General features: G+C 42.1%; 1 protein-coding gene across 2 annotated transcripts in view; it reads right to left on the minus strand.

Moving 5' to 3' along the window:
* LOC131974759 (tetratricopeptide repeat protein 28-like) overlaps positions 1–13,324 on the minus strand; it is a 192,079-nt gene that overhangs the window by 63,457 nt on the left and 115,298 nt on the right. For both annotated transcript variants that reach the window (XM_059337206.1, XM_059337205.1), the window contains exons 3-5: positions 12,329–12,476; positions 5,208–5,480; positions 2,891–3,021 (exon numbers count right to left, since the gene is read on the minus strand). In XM_059337206.1, the coding sequence (XP_059193189.1) occupies positions 2,891–3,021; positions 5,208–5,480; positions 12,329–12,476 (552 nt within the window). The remainder of the gene's footprint in view (positions 1–2,890; positions 3,022–5,207; positions 5,481–12,328; positions 12,477–13,324) is intronic.

The raw sequence follows: 13,324 nt of genomic DNA on the forward strand, positions 1-13,324 counted from the left end.
GAATTGAACTGATATCAAACATGTGTGGAGGACAACAACTGCAGCATTTTTTCAAACTTTCAAAAACTTAAAGCTTCACTGCTCTGATTTTTTTTTAATGAAACATAAAAAAAGCCCAACTTTGCAGTGTTATTTCGACAATTTCCTGAATTGATATCCTGACGCACATGGTGCCTATAGATTCCTGAGATCTTCTAGTTTTATATCATATCTATCTATCTATTCCTAGAAGTGACCCCACTATGGCCTCCAAAAAAAGAAAACACACAGAAATAATGACGGACCGCCAGCCATCAGAACGCTAAATATCGATACTTGGTGGCCATGAATCGATGTTATATCACTACGCAAAGTATCACGATATTATGCTGTTTCAATTCTTTCCCCCACCTCTAATGTTTACAACATTATTTGGGTACATTTACTTCTGAATACCAGTATAAAAGGAAAGAAGGAAAAGCACCCTTCAAATGATAATTCCAGTTTATTACAACTGTGCCTTATTTGCTAAATTCGTAACTTTGCACTCCCCAGTTTAATTGCTGAAATCTGGGAACACTGCAGCAGTGCCACAACAAAGTAATGTGGCAAACACAGGTGGTCAAATGATCAGACAGGTTGTAAACAACTTAACAGCTTAGTCTTATTTTCTAAGCCATTTTATTTGGAGGTAAAACTGAATGTGAGTGCACCAGAAGTGTTTGTAATGTTGGATGTTTTACAACTGACAGTTTTTGTAATTTTCCCATTCGCCCTTCATTTTCTCTTCCAGTGTTATCCCCACATGCCCAGATGAGTTCAATCTCATTATAACTGACAGGAATGACAGCCAAAACAACAAAAACAAGTGATGCAATAAACCAGACTTTCCTTTTAAAGGTGGCTATCAGCAGACATAAAAAAGAGACTAGGTTGGTTGCACACACACACACACACACACACACACGCACTGTATCGCGTTCATAGAGTTAATTTAAATGTGCCTGTTATCATCTTCCAAGCGTTTTGCCCACATGATCAAAACCTGAAGCTCAACAGAATCAAAACCCACATCCCATGTTATATCAAAGCCACATGGTCCACCAGGTCCTTTTATCACATCAAACATTTCGCTATATATATGATTTCACTAAAGCCTCCTGGAAATTCTCAGAATCTGCAACACACTCTTATTAAAATTGTTTCAATTCACATATGGCACATGTTCCTTTATCACTGACGATTGGAATCGATGCCACTTCTTCAGTCTCTCTCTCTCTTCTCCTCACTCCTACACGCTGGAAATCCAGTCAGAATCAACATCCTGTCCCCGGCCTCTAGGAAGTGACCTCAGCTTCAGAAAGGCCAGATAAAACGTCCACATCAGAAACAAAAACATCAGGCCAGCCGTAATGAGCTATCCACCAGGCTCCACTGTGTTCTGAGGGAGACCAGGTGGTGTGACACACATATGACTCTGATTAGGGGGCCTTCAGAGGAGAGCAGGGGGGGCTGGAGGGTGGGCCGTGCAGGGCCAATCAGGACGTTTGCTATGATGCAACTATTAAAGGTGTTCAATGACCTCCACTGGGCCGCAGGACAATCATGAGTGGTCCAATTGCTATTTGTGTGTAAGCATGGGGTGCACTCTCGGTATTGTTTTCCTCCCAGAAGCTACAGCTAAAGTGTGGTCCACTATGGATTACAGCAGCTTGATACTGATATACTGATACTGCGTCTTTAAACATCATTAGGAGCAGACTAGTCTGCACACTGGATATGGTAGTGGGCATGTACACACTCACACGCACATAGTAACAGGTTAAAACATTTAATCAGACATGTGGCCGCCCAATTACTGCTACAGCCAACCATGTGCAGAGCAGTCAAACCCTCACTGCAGACACTAAAGGACCTTGCATGTGTCCTCTATGTCTCTCACTCATCTCTCTCTTTAACCTCATTACATGACAGAGGTTTTTGGCACTGGTGTCTGTAAACTCATAATCATATGTCTGCTCCGCACAACTGTGGGAGGGAGGGATGTCAAATGGACCTCTGGCCTCATTCGTCACCCGTAAGTTTCATCCTGGTGCATTGTGCTGCGTTTGACTGGACTGTTTAAATGTCTCCTGATATCAGGGAACACAAACAAGCAGGCCTGCCGGCCTGGTGGGGAAGGATAAGGAATGAAGGGGAAGCGGAGGCCATTCTTCTCCTCGTGTGACGGGAATTGTGTTGGAACAAGCACCTGTCTCCCTCCCAACAATGACCATGGAGGTCAGGCAGAGAGAGAGAGAAGCAGGAGACAGAGTGAGGAGAGAAAGAGGGCACCAAACGGGAAAGAAAAGTGGATCAGTCTGTCTAACTCATTCCCCTCCCTCTCCTTTATTTTCTTCTTCTCCTCCCACTCTTCTTTTCTCTCTCTGCCCCATATTCAAACAACTTAATCTGTGTAAATTACATTCCAAAACAGGCGTATGTTACAAAGCCCCAGACTTACAGCTACATGGACCAGATAAACATCTGCATAATATCTGCATAAATGCTTTGCATTGATAATAAGGTGAACCAGCTGCTGAGGCTATCCGGTTAGCCTTTCCTTCAACTGCCTAACTCTCTCTCCTCCCCCATCACCTTCATCTGTTCTCGGCACCAACTTGACACCCATGTTTTTAAATAGACAAAGAGCAGCAGCATCTCTGTGTCCTTCAGACTCCTCCTTGAGATACCCTCTAAACAGCCAGAACAGAGGAATGCTGGTCGCAGCACAATCCCACACCTCCAACATGATAAGAGACTCAGAAAAATATAACTTTTTAACCTCGATTCATTGTCCTCTGCAATGACAGCTCGCTTGCTCTATCCATTCAAAGACTGCTGCAGCTGCTTTTAAGTGTGTGCTTCTTACCTCTCTGTCCTTTAGCTTCATGGCCAGAACCAGCTGGTTGCGATGGTTGGTCAGCGCTTCGCGGTAGTTTCCCTTCGAGAAGAATGCCGAGCCCAGATTCCCATGAGCACGGCATTCCCCTGTTTGGTCACCTGAAGAGGGAAAACCAAAAGAGATGAGAAAAATAGAAACAAAAAAAGAGCCAACAAAGCATATTTACAGTACAGCCTACGTGATTACAAAGCAACTAGTGTTTATTTCCCATCAACCCACTGCCACTGCTGAACAGCAATGTGATGAACCACATCTATGCCACTGACATGCCACTGCACCCTTAAAAGGGAAAGTGGCCGTTATAAGTTCTCCACAGTAGAGCGGCTTCCCTGACAGCTGGTAGTGTTGATCTCAATGCTCCAGAGGGTGAGAGGGGAAAGCCTTATTATTTCTGCCTGACAGAGAGGCCCCACAGACAGGGCCAAAGTAAAGCACAAGTCTCTGTGCTCCACCTGAGAACCACAGCTCCTTATCTCCAGCTGCTCTGCCCAGTCATGTGTCAAACTGTGTGGGGGTGAGAAGAGTGGAGCCAGTCTGTGCTACTCTCTGTTCTTAGGTTGTTTTTTTCTATCCTTAACTGTCCTTCTCTCAAACCTCCTCTCCTCCTCGTATATTAACACCCACACAGCGTATCCATATTTATAGTCAGTAAAATCTTTTTTTGAGCAGAGAAATGGGTCAATTTCTGCCAATTTCTTGCAGACTTCATTATCTTCAATTTTGGTGCAAGATGCTCAAATGGGGAAAAACAAGAAGGGCAGATAATCTGTGCCAAAAAAAGTGTTTTTTTTTATAACTTTGCTGCTAGTTTGCTGCACAAATATTAAAAAAAAATACTTGTACTTTCATCAAGATATATAAGACTAAGAGTCTTCAGCCATGCAAGCCTCTTTATAAAGTAATATTTTAATTAGGCACAGTGTTATTATGAGCTACATGCGAACATGCTGATGCCAAATTATGAATCCCACTCCTTTTCCTCAGCCTTTTCTCCCCTCAAAAACGTGAATATAGGTTGTGTGTACGAGCAGCGATAAATGAGCTATGTGTTCGTATTTTACAATACGCGGTAATAGGTCCACCACCATCTTGCTGACGTAGTAGTGATTGACCAAGCGACCAAGTTTAAAAGGGCTGATTTACGCATTTGCTTGGAGGTTGGGGTGGTGGATGGGTCAAACAAGCGGCAGACTTTCACCCAGGAGAGCGGGGTTTGTGTCCTGTATTAAATTTTTTTTTTAACTTAAGTTACGTTGTTTGAATGTTGTTTGAACGTATGTTTGAATGTTTGTTAGTTAACTTGCGCCAGTCATGAGACCCTTGTAACTACTTCACTCCCAGTATTTACGTCCATTTATTTATTGCTAAAACTGTCTTTTAATGCCTTACCAGAAGTTTTTTGCCCTAAACCTGAGGTTAGTGGCTTTACAATATAATTCCACAGAAACTGCAGCCCTTTTTTTTACGCCTTGCCAATGATTCATAATAACACCATGTTTAGCAGATGTCAAGCATGCTAACATTTGCTAATTAGCTCTTAATAGAAAGTACAGCTGAGGCTGATGGGAGCGTCATTAGTCTGCAGACATTTTGTCATAAAATAAAGTATTTGATCTTGTGACAGCACTAGATAAAAGGTCAGGTGACAGTAGGATCCATCCTTCGGAGAATTGCGCTGTCTGTACAATATTTGTTAATGGCAATCCATCCAACAGTTGTTCAGATAATTCTGTCTGGACCAAAGTGGCGGGCTGACTGACAGAGCCATCAGCAGAGCCAAAAATACGTGGCTATAAATATGTGCATGTAGAATGATCATTGGCTAACATTTTTAAAAGATATTTTATGGCATTTTCTGCTTTATTTTGACGGTGACAGCTTGGAGAGAGACAGGAAAGTCAAGAATCAAACCCCCAGGCGCTGTGGTAAGGACATCAGCCTTAATTCATGGTGTGCATGCTCTACCAGGTGAGCTAACAGGTGCTAATTGGTTAAACATTAGGATCATTTATTGGTTGTTTAAGTAATTTATTGAGCAAAGATGCCAAACATTGGCTAGTGAAGATTTGCTACTTTTGTCTGTTATTATCTTGTGATTTTTGGACTGTTAGTCGGACAAAACAAAAAATTTCAAGATGGGATTTTGTGTTCTGCATTTACAGAAACTTCAAAGATCAAACGATTAATGAAAAACATATCATCAGGCTAATCCATGATGAAAATAATTATTTTTTAAATGCCTAAACTACTTTGTTATTCATTTATCCCAGTTCGGGTGTCTTACCTAAGGTCTTGGCCACCTCCAAGTCCTGCTGCATGTAGCCAGTGCTCTTCTCCGTGTTGCCCAGGGACCAGTGGGCGCTGCTGAGGGCCGAGAAGACGGAACCGCGTAGCTTGAGGCTGCATGTGCCGATCTTCAAAGCGGCTTCCAGCACCACAACAGAGGCTGTGTGGTGGCTTGCTGTCAGCAGCTCCTGGCCAATCACAGACACCACCACAAAGGGACTTTTGTCCAGCTTCATCTTTTGCAGCTGCTGATAGGTGGGCTCGAGAGACTCTGTGCAGGAAGGACATGAGTAAGAGAAAGATTAGAAAAACAGGCTCGAAAATATGCCAAAACATAACCTTGTGCTGACGTGGTGACTGACAATATTATCTGACGTTGATTGCAGTAACCGTGTTACGTGTTTACCAACCCTGACAAACGTGACTGCTGCCTGAATTCAGATTATACTTTTCTGCAGTAATGGTTGTGATTTGTCTGCCTGGATAAGCGCAGCCTGTAGCTTGGTTGAGTGACGGCTTTCACTGACAATTTGACAATAAATCAACATATGAGCCATTTTTCTGTTCCCTCCACTCTGACTGGGGTAATCACAGGCAATTTCCAACAGCACTGCATAAAAAAAGGCACAAGTTTAGAGCATTGTGGGCAACTGTCTTTACAAACCACAAAGCGAAATTACATTTCTGCCTTCTCTTCGTGTCAGTCGATACGGCTGTTTGAGAAGAATACAGAAGGCTGAGAGAGGTTTTGAGATGGAGTTTAAAGAGTGATGGGGAAACTAATGCAGCTAATGCACAATAGTAGCAGCAGCAGAGGAATGCAGAGCAAAGGAGACACACAAGGTGACCTTTGAAGAGGCTGAAAATGCACACAATGACATAAATCAATGGTGGGCCGCACGGGATTCGGGATCCACAGCCCCTCCAGATTACAAAGCCCTCTGGCAGACACCAACATCGAACAACAGGAAGGGGGGCAAGGGAGGCACGCCCAAGTGTGTGTGTCTTTGTGCCTATTGATGCATCTGTGTGTGCCAGTGCATATTTGCATTCATGTATAGGAGTGTATCTGGGGGATGCTTAATTCTCATGGCCCTGTATCTGCAAATATTTTGAGCAGGATTGCTACTAATTAGGTCAAAGCGCTTTACAGAAGACTGCATGGTGTTACCGTGCCTGTACAAGCCGGCTATGTGTGGCTGCGTGTGAAGCCTACACCTTAGCAGAAGCTTTCATAAACTGCAGCTTTCATTTCTTTCGACAAACATTTAGGCACAACAAGTGAATAGTCACAATAGTTCTTGGAAACACACACAGATGCTAATTCACCTAGGCACACACACACAAACTATATATGAGATGCTTCCCCACACAAGCACTCAAAAGCATAACTGATGATGCTCTTTCAAGAGCATTGCTTCTGTTCCAGCACTTGGCAGAATGTCGTGCTTACAGAGTCGGTGCGTGCATATAATATCCATTCATAGCTTGTAATTGCCTTCAGAGTGACACCGAGAGCTGAGTCATAAATCAAACACGGAGAGAGAATCCTTTTTTAAAAAGGTGTCATGGCTGCTGCATTCATAAACAGGTAGTTATGACAACATCAGCGTGCGTTGTGTCACACACACTCTAAGGCACATACACACACATAAAAAAAGTCAAATGCTAAAGTGTTTACTGAGGCTTGTATCAAGATTTGAAGGAAGAATTACCTCCACCTCATTGATATGCACACTGCTAACAGAAAGTCATAACATAGAGTGATTTCACCCCCATCTTTCTCCTCTTTTGTCTTGTAAGAGAGGCTTTTTAAGCGTGCTTTTACAGCCAGGGCCACACCTTACTGTAATGACAGTATACTCGAGGACCGAAATACATATCGGCAATGTACCAAAGAGTTATTCTGCCTGACATCTCACATGAATACAAACATGTCATGCACGATCCCGCCTGTATTTGAGTAATGTGTTAGTCCATCTTTCTCAATAGCCAACTCTCTCCAGAGTGCTGCAGGGACGACACATTGACATATATTTAGGGCGACCTGGAAGTTAGCATCGCCCCAGTTTCCTCGACAAAAAACCAATGCAATATTTCCATTCGATTTTAGATTAGTGCAGAAATGAAAGTCTTTGGCAAACAGAAGATTGTGATACTTGCAAGTTTTGTTCAGCAAGATGAGCTTCAGGAGTAAAAAACATTTTGTAACAAATTAACTACACCACAGTTTCATGACTACAACATCACCACCACTAAGCAGACGATCACTTTTAATGTCCCTGACAACATCTGTAGTCTCATTTAGACATTTTTTAGAAAAACCTTTTTTCACGACACATAGAAGCTTCAACATTACCAAGTGGGGTGTTTAGTGATGCATTTCATGTCATAGAACAAAACAGGAAAATCTCTTAAGCTTGTGTTAACCACAGATCTTATTTCAAGCAGCTTACCAAAAGCCCATTCAAAAAAACACTGACTTCAAGATGAGGAAACCAGAAGTTGTATAAATGCTAATTTATTTACAGGTTTTAGGGACTCGTTCCTGCAACACTCTATGTCCACTGGTTCCTACTAAAGATATAGAACACTTTTTGGGGGTCACAAACATATACTTCTATTATTTTAAAAATAGGGCTTGATAATTTCCTACACAGTAAGGCAATGTATTTTTTACCGAATGTAATTCAAGCCATTTTTTCAGCAGAGGATTTGGTGCACTAGTGAGTATTTACTAGGGGTGTTGTAAATAATTGTATAATCGATGCATGGCAATCCAGATGTGGATGATTCTGCATCGACGCAGTGACAAATGATAATCAGACAGATAATGTGGGTAGTAGGCTAGGCCTATACTATTTATTTTGGTTTACAATTCAATTTGCTGTTTAGATATTTTATGTTAACATTTAGTTGTATTGAGGAGTACACCGCACTAGTATACACTTCTATTTGTTATAATTAATGTTTCATACTACAGTTTGATGCCCTTTTAGTATTAATATCCTAAGTACATCTGCCAGACTCAAGTCATGTTTGTGATGTTTTCCACATTTAGGATCAGGAATGTCCTTAGAGCAGGAAGTTGTTAGAAGTTACAACTGGACTTCAAAAGTCGGCTATACATTTTGTAAAGCACTTTAAATAATAAAAATGTAATCCACATTTATCAGACCAGTGGTATTTATTGATGGAGAGGTAACCATGTGTTGTAATAAAAAAAAATTAGAGGATGTAACGCATCGTAATGCATCGGGGATCGAATCAAATTGTGGACTAGATAATTGGAATCGCGAGACCAGTGAAGATGCACAGCCCTCGTATTTACGGCAGCAGGACAGTGTATGTGGTAGTATCTCAAATTGAACTACAATGCCCTCATTGATTGTAATGATGGAACTTGTCACCCAGAGCATCACTGTAGCCCACTGATATGTTTTTTAATAGTTTAAGACAATGGAGCTTTATTGCACAAGCTACAGGCGTCTTGGTCTCTTTATTGAATTTGTTGTCAATAAGAAAAATACAGAATATAATCACCCTTATCTTTTTAAGTTACGATGTGATAGTTCATTGATCTGTCAGAAAAATTCTCCCCTCTGTTGTCGTCTCCAGGCAGGTCAGCTGTCAGGCTAAGCCCCTGTGGTGCTCAAAAGAACTCTGCTCAAAGGCTCCTCAGCAGGACAGATGCTAATGAACACAGGCTCACAAATCCTCCAGTTTGAGGACAGGGTTTTTACTGGCAAACGATCCAGCCTGGTTCAATAATTGCCATCTCCTCTATGGTTTATCTGGAGGGATCTTCAAGCAAGAAAAAAAACCTTTATAGTTGGCATACGTGGAAAACAATCTGATAATTAACGGCTAATGGACCCGTTGCACTCTCCCTGGCCCCGAGCAGCTGAGTGAGAGACAGAAGTGGAGCAGGATGAATAGTTAAAAATATTACCCATGTGATTACATACATTATGAAACACTGCTTCCAATATATATCAGCGTGAGAGGCTGATTTCCCATAGGTCGTTCAATGATACAGATGGACAATGCTGATATTGGAAGAAAAATTGCTGCCGGGATGATCTGAAGCGGCAGACGGTTGGAGACGGGTACAGTAGGAACTGGGAGGTGAGACTGCACCAGTTTCCACCTGTGTGGAGCTCTTTGTTGGGGGAAATACAGTATGAGTCGCATGAGAGCACAACAGCTGCTTGACTCTGGAATAATGAGCAAAAACCTTGATCTATGCAGGGAGGAGTGGGAGTGTGTGTGTCAGGGAGAGAGGGTAGAATTGTATATGACACGCTAAGAATTGGGGCATTATACATATAATATTAACTTTACTGCGGAAACAAAGCAAGCTTTGATGAATTCACTACAGTGCATCCTTGAAGACATATGCCTTGATATTGTTCTCTGAGGTTCATTATTTGTCTTCCTCTATCCTGATTTATTTATTTGCTCATTTGGTACGGGGTGTCTTCAGTTGGAGCTCTCTACTCTGTGACAGAAAATAAACATAAAGGTGCTTTTGGGAGGACTGTAAACATCACAGTGTGTCGAGATGTCTGTGGTAAGATAAATGACTATCATAAGAGAACACTGCAATCACAGCTAGATACAATCAGCTCTTTCTTCGCAACATGGCAACAACATTGACTTTATACACAGAAGGGAATAATGTGGTGTTTGCAGAAGTGCTATAAAAGATTAATGTGTAATTGCAAATGGATTACATGTGTAATTACAATGTTGATACAACTTAAAACAATAAGGTGGAAAACCAGCTGAGAACAGTGACTTGTACGAAGGTTTACGAAGGTTTATGGCCCTATTTGTGGTTTTAAAGTATAATATGAATCATTTCCACATTTAAAAATGCTAGATATTTTATTGAATTGTGTACTTACATTATCATAAACAGACAACTTTCAAAGCCCAGAGAAATCTGTAATTATAATTAAAGACTTAGTTTGTGTCCTTCCCCAATCAACTTCGTCTTCTTCACTTTGAAGATGTTTTTGTGGTGTAGTTGTCTGACAGAAGTTGACATAAAGTGACTTTTTATCCAGTTTCAAGACACATTTTTATGATACACTTTTAGATCTGAGTTTTTTTTAACTAAAGATTTTACCCAGATGAAGGATTTTAGTCATCAGACTTATGGATCTTAAGTTTTCAGAGAAACAAGCTGAGCAAACGTTAGCGACAGCTTGGCTCGGAGCCCCTCCAAAGGCGTGCCAAACAGCACTGGAGAAACACAGATTGTTAACTACTTTATTCAGTGTTTTTACCATTTAAAATCACAGAGCCTATTTGTTTTAGAGAGGGGGAGACCATGCGGACATTTGGTCTCCCAGTCAAAACCTGTGACCGCCTGGGTCTCGAGTTATCAGCCAAACAAGCTCAGCAAACATAAGAAGCAGCTCAGCTTTCATGCCTCCGCCGACATGCAGAACACCATCAGAGAAACACAGATTCTTACAGTGAAACTGCTTTATTTGGTGTTTTTTACTGGTTTTAATCAGCGGGTCCATTTGTTTTTCGGGAGGAGGAGAACTCGGATAATCCTGGCTCCTGGTAAAAACCTCCTGAACAATTAAATCTGAAGCAATCCTAACAGGGAGAATCTAACTCCAATGAAGGCACTGCTTTGCCTTTTGTTATTGTTTGGAACCTGTAGAAAATGACATTGAAGTTGTTGAAATTTTCTAAAAGCTTTGGCAGAGCTCAACGGCAATTAAATTGACAGGTTAGGTAATCGACAGGCTGAATCCTGGGATAAGCATTCTAATGTTTGTGGTGGACAAAAAAATGTCTGGCAGAAACGTGGCGTTCTTCCTCCTTGCAGGAAAGAAAGCAACGCCCACCTACCTTTCACTATCAGGGGACTTTGGCTGAGTAACACTGATTATCCTCCCTGTTTGCTGGCGTAACATTGATTATCGTCCCCCAGCGCCAGGAGCCCCTCTGAGAGGATCATTGCTCTTAATCCTTTGACCTAGCTACCTCTCCTCAACACACCTTGGATTAGGTCCTCTGCTGGTTGCCTGGCACCGTGGGAAATAGGGTAAACAATTAAGAGATTAAATGGCTTGGGCTAAATATTGGTCTTCCCCTACAGAGAGGACCCATTCTAGTCCATGATGCTCAGGTCTGGGCTCCCACCCAAACCCCTTTCTTGTTTTGGCTCCAGTGATAGGCTTATACACTCAATGTCGCTCAGATGGGCTCTCCATTCTTTATTCTCTTTGCAATATTTTTTCTTCTGCATTTGCACACGAATATTCAGAGGAGCGCTGTATTCAATCAAAGAAAAACTGAATCCTCACAGAACAAAGCCCTTCAGAGCTGCTGATCTCATTGTACAGTTCAGTAAATTTTGGATTATAAAACAAGGCCACATCTATTCGAAAAGCAGCAGTTTTCAGCACTCTTTGGAAAAGAGAAGATGACAAAGCAAGACTGCAGTGTGAGTCAGTCTATGTTGGCAGCCAGTGCCATCCAGATCTGAGGAATATTAAATCCTCCGCAGTGGTCATCTGAAGTGAAATTGTTGCCAGGTTTGTTTTGAGGCTCATTAGGCTGGCCCGCACTGATTACTCATGGACAATCAGGTCATTGCAGTTGGCTGATACAACAGATAATAATGCATAACAGAAAGAACACATTTTAGTCACAATCTTGGCCTGAATGAGCTACTTATAAATCCACTCAGCTTTAGGAAAAAGGCTTACACAGGGGCAAACGCAGACAATAGTATTAGTGTTGGATGCTCATTAAGATAAAGGGCTATCAGCGAGTGTGATCAGCCCGTCCGACAATAAGATATGCTGAAGCTGCAGGCGTCAGGCCTCAGAGTCCAGAGGTAAGTGCTTGACACCAGCAGTCAGTCACAAAGACAGAAAGACGGGCAGATAGAGAGATGGCCTGCCTGCCGAACGGGTAAAAAAGTGACAGGTAAAGTCACCCCAGCGCGCTTATTGACTGACAGAGCGTGAGGATTATTTCAGAGACAGCAGTTGTGGGACAATAGATGTGTAGATGTTGAAGCAGACAGACAGTGACACGCAGACACGTGTCAACACACACACATACTGACGTATTCAAATGTCTTACCTCGCAACGGCGACTTCATGGCAGCTTCTACCATGCCCACCAGTAGCTGTAGGCTCTTGGGGTCTTGGGCCAGCCCGGAGGCGAAGGCGGCCAGTGCGTCGGCATGGCGACCAAGGTACTGAAGGGCAACACCCTGTCGGAAGTATGCCTGCAGAGGGAGAGAGTTCAGAGTCGTCAAGGCTCCAGTCTAGGGCCACAGCATGGGGCTTTATACAAACACATTACCAGACACTCATTTCACGCCATTTGCATTTTTTCCACATGAGCAGTTTTCTGAACATGGCACCTCTCTCCTTTGTATTCCCATAATAGAGTGATCACTGTTTTTTTTGTACTTGTTAATTGGATTATAAGTTTTACATAAATGCACATGTTACACTCTGGCTGGTTGCCTTCGCAGGAGCAACTATTGTTTTTCTCTTCAATGTTTTTTTTTCTCTTCTGTTTGCTGTGGGAGTGAAGTGCACACAAGTAGAGAACTGGGATTTCTCTTGGGCTGCGTTTGAAAAAAGTAAAGAGAAAGAAAAAGGAGAATGAGAGAGAGCTACTTGCTCCACTCGGTCTGTAGCTCAATAAAAGAACACCCATAAATACTTCAGATTGTGCATTCTCTTTGTCGGGGCGCAGTTGTAACATCATAACACAACTGGCCGGAGTCTGTTTTTGCCATATTTTCACATCAGATGTGTCATGTTTTGGATACGTGAACGGCTCTTCAAGCAGACAAAAATTAACTGCATTTGTCATCCAGTCAGCTATTCACAAAGCTGAGAAAGTCACATTGTTGCGAGTATAATAATTCAACGCCACTGAGATATAAACTGCATGCGACTGCTGTACTGTATCTTTCTCTGAGAGACTAAATTGTTTTGGAACATTCTTCAGATTGAAAACTAAAACAGACGCTGTCTCGGGGATCCAAAGCCCCATCAATAAGTGTGTGTTTTTTTCTTCTCACCAGAGAAAAAGAGATGTTTTATCCAAGCAAGTTTGTGA

The sequence above is a fragment of the Centropristis striata genome, chromosome 7 (assembly GCF_030273125.1).
Source record: "Centropristis striata isolate RG_2023a ecotype Rhode Island chromosome 7, C.striata_1.0, whole genome shotgun sequence".
Lineage (NCBI taxonomy): Eukaryota > Metazoa > Chordata > Actinopteri > Perciformes > Serranidae > Centropristis > Centropristis striata.